General features: G+C 34.6%; 1 protein-coding gene across 1 annotated transcript in view; it reads left to right on the top strand.

Moving 5' to 3' along the window:
- The first annotated feature begins 3829 nt into the window (after nt 1-3829).
- LOC128225900 (uncharacterized) overlaps nt 3830-22756 on the top strand; it is a 108475-nt gene continuing 89548 nt past the window's right edge. The window contains exons 1-5 of the mRNA XM_052935799.1: nt 3830-3980; nt 4162-4252; nt 4404-4599; nt 13512-13899; nt 20562-20678. Of these exons, the coding sequence (XP_052791759.1) occupies nt 3830-3980; nt 4162-4252; nt 4404-4599; nt 13512-13899; nt 20562-20678 (943 nt within the window). The remainder of the gene's footprint in view (nt 3981-4161; nt 4253-4403; nt 4600-13511; nt 13900-20561; nt 20679-22756) is intronic.

Raw genomic sequence — 22756 nt, forward strand, 5'->3', positions numbered from 1 at the left:
CTTTTTTTTAAGTTCATAAACCCTAGAATATATATTTTTTTTTTAGAATTATTCAATGTCCCAGAAGTAATACCTATTTTCGGACTTCGGGAAAATTTAGGCCCTTATTGAATTATATCAGAAAATGATACTGTCCGATCATCGATCGATCAGGGCCTCCGATTTACCGATTATGAGAGTCCAAGCCGATTGTCTATCACGACAAGTCAGTGCTGGGTTGTCCAGATTTTGGCAGCCATGATGCCCATTCTAAGCCAAACAAGCTCATATGCAGCTGTCACTTATCCTTTTCAGTTTTTAGAACACATGTTGGCAATTTACCTCATTTAGAGCCAAAGTAACCTATGTTTGTTTCACATTAGGTCTTTTCATAGCCAACAACTACATATTTGGCAAGCATAAAGGCCATTTAAAGCCAACCAAACAAATGTGAAACTCTATAATTAACACAAGTAGTCAATTAAACATTGGGGTCGTATTAGATTGGTGGACATATCCCGAGAGGGTTCTTGCTCTTACCATAGCACTTGAAGTTTACTTAATAATGTAAACGATTCAAGAAAAAGAAAGCTGATTTAAATAAAAACATACAAGTACTCAATTTACATTTTTGTCATCTCAAATAGGATGCACACAACTATCGAATGTTGTGGAACTTTCGTTCCTTGACCCTATAATGTTCCTGACCTTGTCCTTGAGGTAGTGAATGTAGCGTGTGAATTTAAGGTACATTGGGAACAAGCAAAGTTCACTCGGTTTCTTTGATATATGGCTCTTCAAAGACGTAGGGAATGATAATTAGGTTTTTGTTTATGTTAAGCAGAGACTTAATGAAAATTTCATCCAAAACTGGAATAGAAGATTAAAAGTCCCCAGTAGAGCATTGTTTTGTAACAATATAGCACGTTTTAAACTCCAACCTTACTTAATCTCACGAAGTATTAAAAGGTTTCAATTAAGTTTATCAAGGCTACATGTATCTGCACAAAGACTTATGATCGAGAGTGGATGATAGGCAATAGCAACTATACCCGTTAATGAGAGGAAATTAAACACATGTCAAAAAGCCGATTATCACTTTGTTATGGAATGTGTCCTTTACTCTGATATAAGACGTAAATATATACCACTACTTTATAGACGTCGACCAAACATGCAAATTGTTATCTAAATAATTACATCTGATAACGAAGACCTTTTAATAATATAAAGAATAGTATATAAATTAACAATGCATTTTAGTTAGATCAGCTGGCATGTATGCGTTCTTATTATTACATGTGTATTGTAGTCTTATCGTTTATCATGTAACGTTTTGTATTATTACATTAGTTACGAATGTTTAGTTATTTTACAAACATCTATGATATACTGTTACATAAGTGAGTATTCAGCTTTAATTATTTAGTAAAACTAATTCGGCAAAAAGTGTATGGAAATACTTCTGGTGTAGTAATTCTTACCCGAATCAAAATGAGTACGCTTTTAAAATTACGCATGATTGCTTAAATCTATAGGTATGTTTTAAATAAAACTTTTCACTTTGACACATACATTGTGTCAGTAGTGTAACTACACTGAATATGTACTCAAAGTTTCATATTCAACAATTTGCTGTAGTATGCGACACATTTTCGAACTAATCTAACATGATTTAGGTAAGGCTATTATTACAAAAGTAAATGTTAATGTTTAAGTGATTAACCTTAGTATCCCTATATTCCTTTTTTATAGGTTGTCCGATGTAGGATGTCTAATATTTCCAAATATATCTGTCATCATAAAACAACTATTTAATGTGTATACTCTTTATTTCCACTTATTAGTGATTATAAATATAAAGTTATTGACATGTAAATTCAATTAATAGAACTTAAAGTTGAAGTATATGCTTATCGATATTTTTTTTTTAGGTTGTTAAGTTTTGTTAAATATATGCCTCACCTGAAAACACTTTATTTCATATTTATTTGTTCACATGCTGTTTTAGACAGGTCACATTAATCAGTATTAAAATTTATGCAAATACAAATTTCGAGAAAAAGATCTAATTAAATCAAAGTTGTATTGGTTGACCGTTCATCAGTAGTGATCTTTTTTCGTCTAAATGAGTTAAATAATTTTATACTTTGGTGTTTGCACTTATTTGTGGGTCAATTGCAATTGAGGATTAACCCTATTAACTGAAGATCCATATCGTGTAGAGCGGAATTGACGATGAATATCAACATTATTTCGTAGAGAGTATTTTGTCGGTCTAAATACTTTAGTCGTCTACATTTCATAGATCGCTCTGCCATCTGCGCATGCGCGAAATAACTATGACTGACAGTTAAAGGTTGCATGTCTGGAGGCAGTTAAAGCTAACGTCATTAACCCGAATTTGAAATAGATCAAATCATTTTGACAACTATTCAGTGCAAAATTGAAATATTTATGTATCAATATTCAAACCTTGCAAACATACCTAGGTTATTATATCAATCTAAATATCAACAATATCAACATAGTACCATGTTTCGGTGTTTTTCTATTTTTTGTACAAACGTCAATCCATATTATTTGCTTTTATAACTCACAACCCCGAAAAAGTTCACTATCACCCGACGTTAATTTAATGAAACTGGACGGTTTAACTGTCGCGCCAAAATATCACGTAACTATATAAAGCTATTTTTATATCTTACTGGGGCCAACTTTGGGTGTGTTTTAAGCGAGCGAACGAGTTTGCCTAGAGTGGTGACCTATTTGAGGTGGTTGGTAGGTAATGTTCCCTACAACACCCAGCCTTCTACAGTCTAGTGAGTACTAGACCCAGCCATGATACTCTTTATTTATCTTTTTATGGCCAACTTTGAGTGTATTTTAAGCGTGATTAGGAGTTTTCCTAAAGTGGTGATCTATATAAGGTGGTTGGTAGGTCGTGGCCCCTATAACACATAGAGAATTGAAACGTTTGGTTGGCGCACTTCGAATCAATCGCTTTCAATCACGCCTTGTATAGTGAAAAGCGTTTAAACAAGTCATTGCCGAAAATAGAGGGGCATCGAGTGATTTCGTATTTTCCCAGATTATAGCAGAAGTGTTTAGCAAACAAGAGACCTTGTTTACTGAACTGACGGGTAGGTACCGTATTATTGTAACAAATCAATTATTTGCAGTTAAATGTAGCGGAAGGTAAAATGAACATTGTAAGAGTGCTGGAGACTTCTCAACAGAATTGAAAAAAGGTTGTATGAAAAGACCCTTCGGCACTGGAATAGACGGACGAGAGACAAAAACTTTACAATACGTTTCTTTACGCGGTATTGTTTAACAAGGAGGCGCGCAACAAAGACGAGGCCAAGTTCAACGTCGTGAGCTGTACCAAGGTAAAAGCTGGATTAAGGTGCCGTAATGCAGCTAGACGCACTTGACGTCGAAATCCGGAAACCAGAAGTGAACAGCGATGAGCAACTAAGACGTGTTCAGTCCTGAAGAGACCGCGAGTCGCAGTCTAGATGGCTTACATAAATGAGGAAATTCCGACTGCCCAGCCTGACATCTTTTTCAAATTTTAGAACACTTGCTGCAAAAACTAGAAACACTAAAAAAAGGCTTGGTAAGGTAAGCTGCCGAGAAGAATCAACTTTGCCATCATTGCCCCGAGCGGGGTCCTTTCGCAAGGGAGTGCCAAAACAAAAGTAACACCAAACAAGAGAAGAGTGTATTGATCAATGAGAAGTATGAATCGTGCCATTAAACAGGCAGGGAGTCTGAGTGAAATACTGTCACGGGTCAAACTTTTGTTGGCGATGCAAGCACGGAGTCCGAGGTTCATAAATATGATATGACGCCCAGGGATCTTGGCGACGGTATATACATCCGCGGCCAGGTGGACGGCGTTCCAGTCACTTTCCAGCAGACACGGGACAACGATGACAATCATATGGTGTTGATGGGATTAACCTGTCTTCGCGGGGCTTCAATTCGAAAGTTAGGTAAAGAAACATTCAAAGTGACCTTTGGTCGCCTGGACATCAAAAAAGCTCACAGTGGTCGTAATTAAAAAATAAAAGTAGCTTGCGACGGGATAACCAACAAAAGGGAAGGAAAGTAGTGGACGCCAACGACATCTATCTGCCAGCACACTATGAAACCATAGCTGATGGCTTTGTCCAGATGTAAGAGAAAGACAACCAACCAACTTCCAATACCACCATATTGCAGATGAGAGATGCCGTGTGTTCAATGCCTACGAACCAGATGACAGGTCAGTTACAACCGAACATATTTGAACTCTTTGTGCGATAGGCTGAATTAACGACACAGGCCCCATCACTTACCATTCACTCCGGCATCTGAAAGTGCTCTAACATGTCAATGCCTGCCGGTCAAAGACTTTTGATATTCTGAATGATCAGAGACACAGACGCTTCAGGGTTCCAACAGAAAAGAGCAATGCATACTCCACCTTTCTACCAGGTAGGACTTGTCAGACCAGCTATTTTAGGAAGCTGTGTAGCTACGGAGAAGAGGAATAAGAAGAAAAAACGGCGAGACGAAACAGCGTCAGGCAATAAGAAAGCTAAGATGGTAACTGACGAAAGAAGTTCACTGGTGAGCAGTATACACTTAATGGTTTCTGTGGCTTCGTAAGAAAGGAATGTTTTGTAACCACCGGTTCGCTAAAAATGTTTTAAATGGCACGTTTTGCACACCTTCCTAAAATAGCTGGTCTGACACTTGACTATTGACGAAAACACGAAACAGCTGGCCGGGATTGAGCACAATGATATGGCCGGACATTTTCAACCAATATGATATATTGGCACTCGTGTTAGTATTCATTGTTGAGGAGGTAATGACTGTACACAATAGTTTGGCCATATCTGTTTAAATCGGCACAACATCCGTTGGTGAAGGTCTAGATTCTAAATGTAGAAGACGACGACTCATAATTCAGAGACCTTTTTTTTGGTTCACATTCAAAAGTTTTTAAGGATTCATTAAAGCCTTTTTCCAATATGGCTGGCATTTGTTTTCATAACATTCCTTTCTGAGACAATCATTTGACCCCCACTTCATTTGATTTGCACTGTCATCATTATTTTGTCTAATGCTTTCCTTTTAAGTGACACTTTCGTTATTCAAAGGTAAGTCATTGTAGTGTTCCTGAGAGATTATAAAAGCGTCACAATGTTTCTGGGCAGGCAATCCCTACTGAGCTTTCGATCGGAGCATATTTACGCTTAAAGAGTTCGTAAAATGAATGAATTATGTAAGAATAAAATGGTAAAGTTTATTACAATTGAAGGAATTTACAGAAAATAAACTGCAATCATATTTATTTTCAGAATTTATACTTTTGGCACGTTTATATACGGGAACGCTATTTTTGGCCATTGCTCACTTCAGGCATTTATATCGATGATATATTAAAATGATGACTGATAAAAGTGCGGTTACGTGTTCGTCAGCAGAAATTGATATTTTTGTGTTTAACAACCTTTTAATTATTTGAACAATTAACTTTTTCATGTGGTTTACTGTTAGGAAACGATCTGTCGAATACAAGTCTAACTTTATTGGACTCTCATCAATAATTCAACTAAAATGGTAGCACAATGTCGCTTTAAAGTAGCGACCACCAACCGAAGAGCTGATATATGATCTAAATGTTAAACGTTTTACGCACATAAGTTTTTCAAAACCAAGTTTCAAGTTTCAGCTTGTCTTTGTACTCTAAACGTATGGTAAAATGATGAAAATCTTGAAGGATGAGCATACATACTCACCGCTAAGTCAATACAGAACAAAAAAGACACTATATGAATAAGCAAGAAGACAAAATAAAATTTCGGTATTATGATTTAAGCATATCTTCGTAGCTTAATCAACATATCTTCATTAGTTTAATCATTAAGTCTTCAAAGTAAAAAATGCTTTGATAAATAATGGTTATTTTTAACATATTTGTGACTTTAAGCGATAAAATGACTACAATTAAAAAGAAAACAAATCACCCTTTTCTTGACTCTTTTCTAATTTTCATCAAAAATAATTTTCTAATTTCAATCCAATTTCACAAACTAAGTTATTAAAACACTGTGCAGTTTTTTTAAACATTCCTACTCCGGGAGGATTTTTTTTTATCTTGGCAACTCATTCACAATGTAAAATATTTCTATCATGTAAATTATACAGTTTGTTATAAAATTGTATTCGTTTTGTTTTGTTTACCAAATCTACCCCAAAAAATAATGTTCAGGAATAAATCCTTTCTTTTTCAATAGTGCTGGTTCCCATTTCAACCATAACCATATCAAACAACTACGTATGTACATCAACAGGTAAACTGAGTGTTTTAGTTTCAACTATGCCACTAACATATCAATTTCATACTTTCAAATAATCATGCATACTGATTGGAAGAGCATTTAGACTTATCAGTACCTACCCAACATGATTAAGTCGTTGGGTGGGGTAAATCTCACCAGTTATGTATCCTTTAAACATGTGTTTATGCTTATTTAACACTGTCATATAACTTAAATACTTTGTTGTCAACATGCTTTTACATGTCCATTGATTTAAGGCTAAATATATCAGTTATGAAGCTTAATTTAAGCATTTCGGGACTAAATGTATCTATTGACCTTTAAATGACCTTCGCAATGCTTCTTTCTAAATGAACTGTACTGATACCCATCACACTATGGTGACTAAAATCATTTACAGCTTTCAAGAGATCATTGAGATCATTGTCAAATTTAAAAAAAACAAAAAACAGACTAATTACTCAAATTCCCCTCTTGAAAAAATTACAATATTACGTTTATCAGTATGAACAAATATATACCACCATTAACAATAAAGACATATACAGTTAAATGCCTGTTGAAATACAGTATCTACCCAACAGCCGTTGGATAGGGCTAATCTAACCAGCTGCAAACTTTTATGAATTTAACATGTATACGTGCATATTAAACACTGTACAATCAATTAAGTACACTGTTTTCAACATGCTTTTACATGTGCAGTGATAGAATGGCTTAAATTACATTCGTAAACATAATTGGAATGTTGTTATTTTAAGAAAACATACAATAAGACAATCGTGTCTTTGAAGCCTCATTATTTTAGTGAATACCATAGACAAAAGGTTACAATAACTTTTTTTTCAGTAGACTAATAACTAATTATAAATAGTGATTTAGCTTAAATTAAGTATTTTGGGTCTACAATTTTACCGTTGACCTTTAAATGACCATACCACTCAAATAGTTTCTTTTGCAATGTACTGTATATGTTGAAAAAGTTCACACCACACATATTTCAACTTAAATATATCATTTGTCCTTTATATCAACTGATGGTATGCTGAAATGACGGCGTTCTTACACGTCATCTTGGTTTTTTTTCTCAGCTATGCAAGAGAGTATCAACGTAAAATAACATTCATTTTTACACAAAAGTTTGCATTAAAATGTTACCAAGATTGTCACCGACTATTTATAGTCAAGATTTCAATGAGATTTTTACTAATCATTCACACTACTTCCGTGTTCTAAATATGTAAGTTTATGAGCCGAGTTTTAATATTCCCCAATTCTCTTTAATGATAAATACGAATGAGTATCAAAATAATTGTTAAACAACAGTAAAATAACTTACTTTTTGCACGGAATATATCTGTGTTTCCTTTTAAGCGTCACTCCAAGTCAGGTTACAGGCGGCGTTCGTGATGTAGGTTATATATATACCCCCATTCGCATGTAAATCACTGCCATGATACCTGTGAAAAACAGGGGTTATCTCAACAATTTTGTTTTACATTTAGGCGACAGTAATTTAGTTTCCTTTGTGTCATTCAAAGTTGCGACTTATGATAATTATATCATTTGTCGTTGGTAACGTTCGGAGGCGGGTGAGTCAGCCAAAACCTTGAACAGACAAAAATTAGATTATTTATAATCCCATCGTGATAAACCATGATACCAGTGTATGTCGAAATATTGTCTGTACCATATTTGCTTGTAGTAAATACCCTCGATAACTCCCTTTTAAAATAAAAGAATATTGGGTCTATATCTTGTACGAACAATCACTTATTTAAAATCGACAATTCTTGAAACTAGGTGAGTGTTTGTGAGCAAAATGTCCCATCTGGGCATTCTTAACCATATTATGGGTCCTATATGGGCCCCATATGGGCTTTTTGCCCAGATTCAGCCCATATGGGACCCATTGAGCCTTGCCTGCTGGGATACAGGTATAATGTAGTAATAAACTAAAATTACTGGATTTCTAAAATATAAATCGAATATAGGATATGTTTTGTACTATATTATTATTGTATGTATAGTATACCACATATACAATACATAGTACATGTAATATCATACAAAAATGTACTCCATTAACTTTGCACATCAAAAATTGTTTAAAGATGTAAAGGGGTTTTCTTATAAAAGAGAATATTTATATTAAAATACACATCGAAGGAACTTCATAATAAACATATAAAATAGTGCTTACTTACATGAACTTTTGTTAAACACGGAACTATCACTTGAAAATGACAACGAAGTATACATTTGCAAATATAATCAATATTTTGTAGACATTTGTTTCATATACCCGCTTTTTGCGCTAAAATACATGGAATTCAGACCTTTACGGAAAATGTACGTACAGATATAAAATATGTATCGAGTTTCAGGCTTAATCCTAGAAAAAATGTTTAAAAAGTTTTTTTTAAATTTCATCGTGTCAAATCGTATTATTTAAAGTGATGTGGTCGAAGAAGCGTTAGTATGTGGTTGAATAACTAAGGGTTGTGATGGTAAACCAAACCAGAGAAAGCTAATTTCACTTATGTTATCGAACATTTGAAATGATTTCTTTACAAAGATATGTGCAAGATGACCATCTATATCATTGATTCCATGTATGAATTTTATTTCCTCCGCAATCCTGCTAATCACCAATTATTCGCTGTGATGTATTTGTGTTGCCGTGCAACGCAAATTGCATCTTTTTTTTTAAATTCTTGTTCTGTAGTTCATTCTGCCCTAAACCAGTACATCATAGCTTTATTTAAGTTATAAAATTAAGAATGATTTTTAAAGAAATTCAGTCAAACATTTGCTTTTTAATAGTGAACCATGTTCACAGTTGCTCCATCTGAATATATTGAAATTAAACCAGTTAATCATACTCAATATTGTGTTGTTTTTTTAATCATCTACTCAAATAGTAATGGCATTCTTTATTTTGTTGATGCATAATTAAGAAAAAAATGTGTTTCATACATGTACTAAAATTTTGATGTCTGATTTTCTTGTTTTCAGTACTCGATGTCATAAAGCAAAGTATTGAATAAAATACTTCATGCTTGTTAAATTCATAGTTCAGGTAAGATATCCAACTACGTTCAGCATTCGCATGAATAGATTTGATTGAGCTTATGTCTGTTTTAACTTAATGGTTGTTATCGGTCGCATTCATTAAAAACTAAGATAGAATAGTATTTCATATTACGACATCCAGAAAATTTCTTCACTTTGGCATCTAATGCAAGATTAACAACCATTAATTCAATTGCTTTGTTCATAATATGACTGATATATGATATGTATTCCAGGAAATAAACATCGGATATAGTAAACTGAAAACATACCAACTGAAAATCCGTTTTGGAAGTAGTTCAGGTCCGTCCGCCTCATCTCGTGGTGCGTTACCCTTGCGCCAACGTCATTGAAGGGACGAGTCAAATAACATATGTCAACCATTTCACCTGGTAACGAGTTGACACAGTGAATATGTCCTTCTCCTGTGTGTTTTCAGGAAAGATTAAACACAATTATGTAACTTATTTTGCCTTGTTATTTTTCAAAAATTAGTTTAAGAACTCCCCCAATGTGACTTAAGAACTTGATATTTTGCTTTAAGTTAGCATAATTCGTCACCTTAGTGCAGAAACTCAATATTTAATAATAATGCTTCTATTTATTTGTGCAGTTATTGAGTTTTTGTTTTAGGGTGACTATATATTAATACACTATTCAATGTATAATATTTCGAATGATCTGGATTTCCAAAATTGCTATTCATGGCATTGCTAATTAAGTTAAAGCAAGGACTTTTACATTTTGACTCAAATTGACTAGCCGTAGTTTCGAATCATTCTATTTAATTGAAAAAGGAACCTTTTTCACTTAAAAACGTTTATTAGGTTTACTATTGTCAGATATTTTTTCTGCCGCTTGCATACCATATTGCGCCACTTCATTCTCTGCATTGAATCTACCAATGACCTGTATTGGTAAAGGCCATGGATATATATAAAATACTATCTCTGCCAAAAAATGACAAAACGTGTACTTTTGATTAGATTGAGAACTCCCCAATTATTTGTAACAGCAGTAGATCTTGATTGGGTTGATGTTGCTGCTGTTGTCGTAATAACAAGTAGTGGACATTCGGATGGTGGAAAGCAAGTATTTGTTTCGATAACATTTAAACTCTTACAATGGATGGAAATGCACGTTAGAACGTAAAGTCAATAAAAATTATACTTAATTAAAGGATATCGAAACAAATAAAGGGAATCTAGATCCCTCACCGATTTAATCCTTTACATATACTCATGTTAACGGGATTTTCAGACTAACCAAGGTTTTCCTGCCTGACCTTTGGATAGTCATCTTTAGGTCTTTCGTTTCTACTTCAAAAGCCGACTTACCATTGGTAAGTAATGTAATATGAAACTGTCAAGAAATGTAAAAAATATATAATCACAGTGATCAATAAAATTTTGTGGTAACGCGCAATATAAGCATGTAGCGAAAGTTATAAAGGCTTTTATATTCACTGGACATTTTTTGTTGTTTTTATTGAGTATGACAATTTGATACTACACGGTTTTTCGATTACACAACGTTCTTGGCCATGTGCTAATCGAGAAGTCTATGTTCTATATGTTGTTGACAATCTACACAATCGTTGTCGAGACTGCTTACAACATCGGACCCTCAAGAGTCTCTACGCAGTCACAGTATATCCTGGATTAAGTGTAAGAGGGTGCATTTGGCAGTTCTCGCACGTGCATCGCATATTCCTAGTAATGTACAGGGTATGTACGTGCATCAACAGAGAACACTCAATGAACATCTGAAAACTATCTTGCATGAGGCTTTACAATACTTTCCGACTAGAATATTTAATGAGCACGCCCAGCCATATGCACGCCTATACATGGTCATGTGTAATTAGCAGAGCTGGGTTAATAAAGGCATTCCACGTGGCCCAATCCAATTTTCATGCACTTATTACACCAATGCAAAACGTAATTTCAATCAAATAAATCTTCAGTGTAGATGAGATCATGGAAATTGAGTTTACGACGATATTAATACGACCACAGAACCTAGTTATAAAACCTTTTAGAAGCTACATAGAGGGCAAAATGGCAATACTATAGATTTTTTCAATACGCTAATTGTCGATGGAAAATTTGTTTACTGATGAAAACGTTACTAAATGCTACAAATATTTCATCTCGAAGTATTTTAGTAATGCAATTGTACAGAACGCAAAGGATTTAGACTCATCGCTGGAGTTAGATGAATACTAAAATCAGCAAAGTATTATACTTACTGGCGTCTCTGAATCTTTAAGTTTCGACAAAGTAACCGAAGTGATTAAAAAAATATAAGGCTGCACCAATCATCAGGTCGACTGCATACTGAATGAACTTGTTATGAATTATGTATCTTCTTTGATCCCCGTTATCTTGTTAAATAACATACCCTACCGTTCATGAGAGTCCCCATATAAGGACAAACGAGAATAATCATCCTATTTATAAAGGCTTCCGACCCCACTGGTTATCGGTCCTTTTTCAAAATAGAATGAGCAACTTATTCTTAATAGAATAAACCGATATCTTTTAAATAATTCAAACGTCTTATAATATTTTGATTTCTGATTTCGTCAGATATGCAGGACATGTATCAAGCCAAGCCGAAATAATTCGATATATTGTCGAAGTGATCATATCTTGTTTATGTTGATAAACTCCTTTTAAAATTCAATGTAAGCTTTATTTAGGTCAAAGGTCATGTCCACCATAAGTAGTAGCCCGGCTTATACCTAATTTATACATCACCTTATTGCTTCCAGCGCTTAATTAATATCGTTTACCAACACTTCCGGACGTGAAACATAGAGATTAACGCAGACAAAACGAACATTAGTATTCAGTAAAAGCAAGAAGCCGTTGAAAGCAGGAATTGAATATGGAACCCCCCGACATACACTTGTTTACTCAGGACTCCGGAATATAATAACTTTTAATTTGTTGAAATATTTGATGATCTTTAACAAAAAAGACTGAATCTCATTTTATCATATGGCTTGTCAAGGCTATCATCCCTTCATCCCTTTGGAGATAAGCGTGTCTGAAAATGTCTGTACAAATATAGTTTTTACTTTAGTCGGACATATTAACAATTCATAACCAAAAGAAGTGATTAAATGTACTATCCACATTCCATAATCGTTTGTTCGGAAGATCTACGAGGGGTAAAAACATAAAAAGTGACTTTTTATCAAAAGCGCAATTTACTGAAGGCATTACCCAGCCCATCACTGTCAAGGTTTTAGTTGATGTTGTAAAGACATTTTTAACGTTTGAATTGTTCAAATGTAACTTTAACTTACGTGTACATGTCTTATTTCGTACAATTTCCTGAACGCTGGTGCGATAAAACATTTATTTTTTCACATTTTCCTTCGTGGGTTTTCCCTGTCTTTCGATGTCGGCTTTATCTGTTTAAATTGTTATTCTGCGCAGATACTGTTGGTGAAGTTCAGAATTCACAATCGCTTTTCACTTGTCTCAAACGTGATTTAGATATAATCATATATCCCAGTTTTATTTTGTTTCGAAAAGCCCAGTCGGCACTTGCAAAATAATGTTTCCAATATATTTTTTTATCTTATTTATTTTTTGCCCATATTTGCCATATACAAATACCATGTCAATATCCATTATAAAGATAGACTTTGTTTGATAACTTGTTCAATTTGTAATCTCCTAATAGCCTTTAACCTCATGAATACCGCATTTTCTTTTCATGATTTATACTTGCCTGGTGAAATAAACATAAGGATATTACCTCCTTTAAACATCAACAATACGCTATATACAGCGATCATGTGACTTACCATGGTCACGTGATACAAGCGCTCTATATAAACACCTGTAAACCCCATATCTTCAGTTTTACTTCCGGCGTCGAAACATCAGCATGTTTAGTTTTCTTATAATTTAACGACAATTTAGTAGTGCTTTAACAATTATTTTATAGTTTTTTTTTGGATTATAAATTGGATTTTTATGGATTATTATGGCCAACACTTCGTAAGGCAACGATAGTGTTGAGAAAGATAGCTTGTTTTTAGAAGAAACGGAAGAAAACTAGTTTGACACTGAATCGGTTCGGTCACATGTTTCTCAGAAGAAATCTTATCGTACCCCGCGAGCAAGCAGGAAAGAGCTAGATTCCTTGAGGAAAGATGTTAAGTCATGTTTCGAGAGCATTGGCTCGAAATTGGACAGATTTTTCAGTATAGTGGATACTGCTATCTCCGCCAGGCAGAGACCAGTAACCATTGCTACTACTTGTACAGTAACTGGTAACACAAACCCAAAGAGGGTTGCCACATTGGTGGGTATTCCCCTCTCACCGATACAGGATACTGTGTTTACACATGATGTGGATGATGACACTTTATCGTTGATGCCTGGAGAAAGAGAACGTTCGGAGTTGTTAGGCGAGGATGGCGCATCGGAGACCAACGGTCGCAAGGCACACACAGTACCAATTGACTCTGATAGTGATGATAGTGATGATCGTTTTCTAACGTATAGTTCGAAAACTTGTAATATTTTGCAAGAAATTTTGGCGCCACAACAAAGTCTGAAAAAAACACAATGGTATTTCTCTAGATGACAGTCAAATATCTGTTTTTAAATTGTCCTGGAGAACAGAAAAACCAACAAAAGCTTAAAAAGACAGTTACAGGTCAGCTTTTCCTATATCAGACAAAGGAGAGAATATATTAGCAGTAACGAGTATTGACAGCATTGTGGGAAATTTACTATTGAAGAAATAAGGACAGAAAGCAGTAAAATCACAATATCTGTGTTCTCAACCAATGAATGACTTGGAGAAAATTGCATATCAGGGGTAACATGCAGCCAGAATGGGTATTGTCATCAATGTATACATACAACAAGCATTGCGTAACTTGTTGTCTAAACTTACAGACAAACAATGCAACATTGATAGTGCCATTGTGTGCGGGACATTTTTGCCATAAATGCTAAATCCCTCGACCAGGTTGCTAGGTCAGGGGCTTTACATCATTTAGTGCGGAGGAAATCCGCTATGGCTGACTCGGGTCTGAGCGATTCAAAAGAATTAAGAAATCATATTTGGAGTTTATCCTTGTCACAGTCAGGATACTTTGGTGCAGGACCGGAACACAAACTGAATGAGAGACAGGAAATCAATAAACAAATTTCAGATCTGCTGCCCGATTTTATATTTCAAAGTAAATAAATATGGCTTACATGGGCACGTTTCCTTACTCGACATTAAACTTATGCGACAACACGTTTAATAACACTTCTAAACAAGTATTTCTCAGAAAAAAGTGTTTTTCAAGAAAATGAAAATTCTAAATTATACTAATATGAAGGTTAATAAATATCCATGTTCCATGAGTTAAAACATGCATGTACATGATTTGGGTTAGGGTATGGCATTTAATAAATCAGAACATTAACGTTACATATAATCACAGTACAGCCAAATGTAAAAGACTGCACACGGTTGTTGAGTTAATTAATAAGATCACATTTTATTTGACCTGTATTTTACCTAGATGTTAATACACGGCGTAGCCGAGTGATAATTGATAATTGAGTGATAATTGGCCCGAGTGACTCATAATGGCCTGAGACGTAGTATCTTTAATACATTTGTTACTATTTTTTTATTTTGCAAGTTTAAAGTTTGCTTTTTAAAGTTTACCTGCAATCCAGTTGTGCATTCTCATTTCGTTCTGGCTTGACAACGATGACTTAACTCAAAACAGGCAAACAACATTTTGTTGTCATGTTTATGTTCCCATTCCAATTTCAATTGATCCACTTGAACAATCCACAACGTCTATGCAAACTTTTCTGTACGAATCACTGACATATGTCTGTTTATGTCCTGAATAACTGAATTCAATTCAATAAACATGAACACTTAGCAAGTAGAACGACTGTTTGTACTTAAATAAACTAATACCTCGTATTATTGATGTCAACTATATGAGCAGTTGCTGTTTTTCAAGTTAATTCAATTTTGCCGCTTCCTTTGTTTTGTTTTTGAATGTCAACGCAGAATGAAAAACGCCACCCTAACGGTCCACACAAGTTATCAAACACTAACATGTCTTTCTAAACCGCGTTCGATTTTGCCTCCCTTTAAGATTTCAATAATAAATATGTTCAAACGGATCAATAAATTTTGATTATTTAGCCAAGTCATTATTTTGTAGTCGCCAAAATTGATTTTTAGGCGAAAATTGAATTCACGTGCGAACGTTCTACGGGCCGCAGGAAAATAATCGAAAATCGGCCCGCGCCGCTAAACTGATAATCGCTGGGTCATGCAAATAATTACGAAATACAAATCTTGAATACGACGTTATTCGTTGCATGTCGTACGTATATTTCATGCAATACTTGTAAAGCGGAAATGCGTAACAAACAACATAATGGACTACTCAATGAAGTTCAAACTGATAGGTTTAAGTTTCATCGGTCAGTCATTGTCAGACGGGACACTGGTGCTGTCTCTACGCCGTTCAATTCAGGATTCAAGCAATTGACTGTAAGTCTACTGATAACGTTGAAACCATGAATCTTCACAATCATTAGATTCTATTGGACTAAGAATTTGAATTTATTTGGACATTAAGAAAGAGAGGGCTATTTTGCGACAGTTCAAATGTTTTGTGCGTTTTCAGCTATTGAATACACGTTTGAAATCTTGTTATCAGTAAAGAAGAAATTCCGAAAATGCATTTCTTAGTAAGTAATTAAAGATTTATTACTTTAAAATGTATGTTTGTCATACATATGTGAAACAACATATGTTAAAAGTAGTGTCACTTTAATATGCAATACACCATTTCGCAGTTATTTTCGCCGATTGTAGTAACACACATATAATAACATGGAAACAGTCAGTCATCCCAGCATTCACTATTAACGGATAAATAAGAGATGAACATTAACGAAACAGTAAAATAACAGTATTAAACTTAAGTTCTTTTTAAAAGAAATATGCATACATGAACTGAACCTGCCACTTATTAAAGAAGATGTGTAAGTTGCAATAATATAACCTAAAACACTTCATTTCTTTTGATTTTCGTAAAATTTGTTGACAACAGAAATAGCAAAAAATGTCAAATGTTATTTAAATACAAAGTGAAGAAGTTATTTAATTGCCGGTACGATTTGACCATAATATTTTGGAATGATTATCGGTAGCAGGCAGTCCTGACGCATTCCATATAGAAAAAAATATGTAATTGTGATCAACAACTTTGATCAATGTTTTAGTGGATGCAGACCGGCCAATAAGTAGCATTTTAAGATGACAGATTTTGTATATAAAATCACAGATATCTCTGTTTTCAAGTCCGACTTATCTGTGTGCATGATAAAATCAAATGTGCAGTGAAAAGCATTAAACCATGTAATGACACATAATAACATATTAGTCAGATAATTGTGATGAAAACCGAAAATTCCATTACTGACCAATATATATGTGCTTTATTTGGTTTGTAATGGTTCTCTCCGATCATATTCGTTGTATATGAAGTAAAATATCTGAACAAATTTGTAAGTCTTTATACCTTAAATGGTTCTAAAATGAACTGTTACAATTACCAATATAACATAATACAGGAATTATCGTCATATGGTAACCTTAGCACATGAGGCAAGAATTACCATTCGTTGTTCTCACATAATTCGTCAGGATCGTCACCCTTAATAGAGAGTGTAGGCCAAATTGAAACTTCCTCGACATATTGTGCGCAGGTTCATTTGACCATTTTCAAATAAGACTTTAACAATGAGGACTTTTGACATTTGTGTTCATAAACCTTTAAATAAAGTAAATAATTCAACGAATAGTAAAGGGCCTTCGTATAGTTTGTAAAGCATTGAACTAATAGCAACCTTTGGGCGACATGATATCACGGAATATGACCGCATTTTGCGAAGATATATTTTTTTAGCAAATTTTGGAATCTTTTCAGTTGAACAAAAATATATTTTCTGTTAAAGCATATTCCGTCGTTCACATTTATGAATTATTATCTAAAACATATATCCATGACAAGAAAATAATTAATAAAAATCTTATGTATCCCAAAGGCTGTTTTCATAATAAACATTTCTTTTTTTATTTGTGAATTTTCCTAAAATTATATATCCTGCTGGTCAGTGCTCAATGACTGAACCTTTTGAAAAGCCAAATCCATTTGCAAAAATCGTTAATTGATTTAAAAACTATATGGAAAGAGAAAAACACAATTACTTTAGGGCGACACAAGATATATCCTATGTGCGACACGAGTCTCCCAAAGTTTGCAACAAAGTTACCACAAAGGTTGCATTGGTCTAAATAAAAATATATATTTTAAAATATAAAGTAATGAAGGCAAACAGTTTATGTAAATTGAATACAAAATAATTGATATGTTAACTTTGGCAGTGAGGGAATGTTTCATAACTACTAATTTTAACTTATACTGTTTATAAGTGAATTGCGTATAACAGACGCTTCTTTTATATATTTACAAACATCCATAACTTCCTTTTTATCACATGATACCAATAATTGATGGATTTTGAATACAGATAGATTAACATAGTAAAATCGTTTTAAAAAGGTTTTTCGTAACTGACGATACCATCGAGAAAATACATATAAGGTATAAGAAAGTTGCGAATACTACTTGTATGGGTATGTAGGTGCTACATGATCCAGCTTTGTGTACTTCGGACAGTTTTAAAGCAGGAAACCGATAACAAGATACATGTAGACGTTGTTATTTAACCACATTGGCTTGAATTTGGAAATTAAAGGTTCTTATTTTGCCTCGTCGTTGAAAAGAAACCAAATAAACAACATTGATAGTTTTACTTCTGCATAACCAAAATGACAAGAGTCCGAATGGGAACGAACCCGACAAGCCGAGAGAGGCTAGGCTGATCTGTTGTACTTAGTGTATATGCAAAATGTAAGAACATTTTTTTATGTAATGGTGTCGAACCTCGAACTTGCCAAAGCGATCCACCCGCTTTTCTGTCCAAGTGTGAGCCCTGTGGCCACATCAACCTTGGCAAAATGTTAACCTAGAGGATTGTTGCGTCTATAGTGGCAAACAAGCCGGCCAGTTGATCGCCTACAATGTCGTTCCCACCCAGATTGAGTCACACTGACAGGAGACATATCGATCTATAGGGCATATCGTGAAAAAGTACCTTTGTTTTAATGTTCGGTCTTATACCTCGGAGTTTTGCCCCACGGAAGCACAGCCATGCCATCGATGTCTTCAAACCAAGGACGGGTCGCCCCCGACAGGTTGCCTGGCATCCTGTCCATAATCCCCTATTATCCAAACGTCTGTAAATGAAACTTACGTCATGCAAGATCCAGCGAATATATGTTTTATGAGTGTTAGACTTCCAACGCCTCAATTGCATATTACTTGACGAAGACATGCTCTACCCAGCTACGTCAGTGTTTATGCAAATTATGTGTATTTTTTCCGACACTTCATAAATCAATGAAACGCAGAAAATAATGTTCAACTCTTAATTAACTACGGAGACTGTTATGAGTTTCTTAAAAGCATTATATATTTAATGTAGCATTTTGACACTCGATTTCAAATCCTAGAAAAAATGGAATTTGGAGGTGATTAGATTTTGTTGGCAAACACCATGCACATGCATCGCCAACACACATTTGCACTCTAATTCATCATCACTGTTCTGTTCCTGCGTTTGGACCAAAAATAAGGCTCTATCAAAATTAATGTGATTCGACACCTTTGAATCTTAATACGGGCATGCTTAATCCGACAACATGTTTGCAAATGATGTCACAATAACGCGGGAAAATATCAATCACTTGAACTTTCATTAACTTTTAAACGTTAAATTGAAAAACTTATAGCAACAATACATTTAACATATAATAAATCAAAACTTTCTAAAATGTTCATTTATATTTTACGTGACCTGCTGACACAAAACAAACAAGATCAATAGTTTTCGTGTATATTGTAATACGATGAATTGCAATCCGAACATATCCGAAGATGTTGCGTTCATCGATTGACAAACGCAATTGCCGAAAGGCAGTTCATTAAAGGAATTGAAGTTAGGTTGTAAATATAATACGATCTAACACTGAAATAAACAAATATCCTCTATATCATACTTGTTTTCATATATTTTGTAACGGTTATTATCGTTTGTGGCTTATCGCCCGTTGCGTCGGCCTATTGTTCGCCCCATAACTTTTAAACACTTAGGGCCAGAGCTAGCCCATAACGGAAAGCAAAAATGTTGCTTTGAATATCTTAAGTTTAAGCTTCCTTTATTTTACAATGGTCGTATAGAAAATGTGGATTCATGATTCAAAATCAAAATCTAAATTTTTCATAATGCTATCTATCTTTATATGTATAATCACTGATAAGTGAAAATGAGAAAACGCACGCACACAAACGTACGCACGAACGCAAGCACGCACGTACGAACGCACGCACACATACAAACACATTAACCGTTAATTTTATATGCATAATCACTGATGAGAGGAATTTTAAACACGCCGCACGCACACACGGACGCACGGACACACACACACACACACGCAAACACACACAAAATAATTTTTATGTACCGTATATATGGTCTCTTATTACTATGATACAGCAATGTAGTCATGTCTGACGAAATTAGGATGAGCAACAACCTATTCGTTTACTAACATGCCATTTGAACACCTGTAATAAAAGGACATATAAGACAAACTTGTTCGTTACGCCCACGCTGAAAAATCCTTCATCTATACTGATGGTAATTGTAAGCGTGGCGTGAAATGATCACTTATTCAACTACACCTCAAGTTAAACCAGACAGAAAGCGAAACTTGTCGTATCCATTTAACAAATCCGACTTAAAGAAAACAAAAGATGAACCCCCTTCCCCGCAACTAACCATATCCTCAATTAATGAGACATCTGATGACGTAAACACTAACACTGCCCTGCAACCGGCGACAAACATTTGGCTTAGCGATTCCGATCTTTGTTCCGAAAAACTGGCACAATGCTCAAAAAAACGATACACACTTGACATGAATCCAGATTTACCTCATTAGTCTCCAACATTGTTATTTTGCGGGTTTTAGCAAAGATAAATGCACTAGAAGAGGACGATGCCAAGCTCAGTGTAAATGTTAGCGAGCTGGAGCAAAAGGCTGACGCGGCCGAGCAATATAGCCATAGAAATTGTCTGAGAGTCTCTGGTATCCCCGAAACCTAAAGCGAGGTCACCGACGTTAAAATTCTTAACATCTTAAAGGGTAAACCAGGGTCTTTTGCATCTGCCGCCGCTATCTGAATGAAATCAAGCTGAAAGCATCAGGTCATATTGGTGTCTACATCAACGAAGATTTGACATGGGATCGCAGCTCAAATTATATACCTTGCATTCCATAACCAGAGCGAAACTAACTAAACAAGAATCTAAACACAATGGCTGACCACCTGATAAGCCCAAGCACGAAGCAATTCAGTGGAAAATCTGCTTTACATTGCTGTGTACCTTTATGTAACTCAGATTCTATGTATTATAATAACATACACTTCCATAAAGTACCTAAAGATCCAATTATGAAAACGGAATGGATTGTGAATATAAGACGAGATGAAGGAGAACATTTCAAGGTAAATTCAATTTGTTTTCTGTTAACTTAAGGCTATTTGTCTAACAATGTATTGAAAACTTTTGCTATTAGACACATGTTCTTTGGCTGAATTGTTTTAAAATGGTAACACTTAAGCATGTCATTTCAAAATAAATATAAGTAATAAACACTCAAAAGGAAACAGTACCAATGCTTATCAATAAAGTTACGTGGGTCAGTGCAGGCTCTTAGAAATACCATATTTATGCTAAACAGCATTGATGAACAAGTATTTGATTTCAGATCACCATGATGGTTGTTTGTTCATAACACTTCAAACAAGAAGATTATCGGGCATGGACACTAGTCCGGAAATGTCTCAAGCCAACTTATGTACCGTCTGTGTTTGATTGGAGCAGTGACAAACCAGAAAGGCGAGCATTGAAGAGGAAGATCATGGCAGATGAAAGGTATGTAAACAAAAGTAAAATAACACATGTGCAACTTTAATATTTAATGAGCATATTAAACATTGAAATGAAAAAAATAAATGCTATATAATAAGCAGTAATGTTTCATCTAAACAAACTCAATACATGCACATGTATATGCATTCATTTGTTTTCAGTGTTCATGTGTCAACTGTTGATGACAGTCTACCTCAACAAGCATAAAGTTCAACTGCTGAATTCACAGCGAAACTAATACAAGAAGATACTATATAGAGGATGCAAAAAGAGCTAGCTGACCAGAAAGTTGAAAATGAAAATCTCAATCAGCAACTTCAACTTGAAATGTTGGGCATCAATAGGTTTTCATTAGATAGTTCATTAGTTTCATTCTATACTGTCCCCTTGGTACATGATGGGTTTGTGGCAGGGAAGTGCCAAGCTTCTTGTATTTGGCAATTGTGTAAAGTGCTCCCAATACATGGCCACAAACACCTGACAACCCAATAAGGCACGAACACCATGAGCTTGTGATCTCTATATTCTCGTCATTCATGAAGGATACCTGCAGTGCATTCGTTATAAAATTATATCAATATGGATGTTTATATTAATTTATAAACGCATGTATTTGAGAGAAATAAAAACACAACATAATATGTATATTATATTTCTTCATTTGTTATTTGGTTTTGATATATTGTCTCTGTACATGCATGACATCATGTCTGTTTAATTGTTTTAATATATACGTTCAACTGGTGTGGGTTTTCATTTTTTCTTTGGGATCTGTAGCATTTTCCATCCAATCTACACCCATTATCTGTTTTTGAAACTGCAACAAAAAGATTTAATACATCACATTTTGTATGGTGATACTACAAACCAATATAACTAGATAAAAGCTTTATGAAAACTATGGTAAATTAACCACTGACCATCAAATTCTGACCATCAGATCCATCCTTGTTATTAGAGAACCCTCAGGGATGTGTATTGATAAGCCCTCTGGCTTACATGGCGAAAGTATATGAGTAGCTGCTGATTACATAATTTATTAGGGATTGAGCAGGGTTAAGATGATAATAAACAGGCTCTGTATGATCAATCTTTACAGTTCTTTATCAATGGTTTGCAATTTACAGGCCTGGTCAGTATACATAAACAATGAACGTAACACAACATAAAGTAACAAACCTCTGGATTCTGGATTCTGGATATAGCTCTCTCTATAGTATTTAAAACCTT

The sequence above is a fragment of the Mya arenaria genome, chromosome 3, assembly GCF_026914265.1.
Source record: "Mya arenaria isolate MELC-2E11 chromosome 3, ASM2691426v1".
Lineage (NCBI taxonomy): Eukaryota > Metazoa > Mollusca > Bivalvia > Myida > Myidae > Mya > Mya arenaria.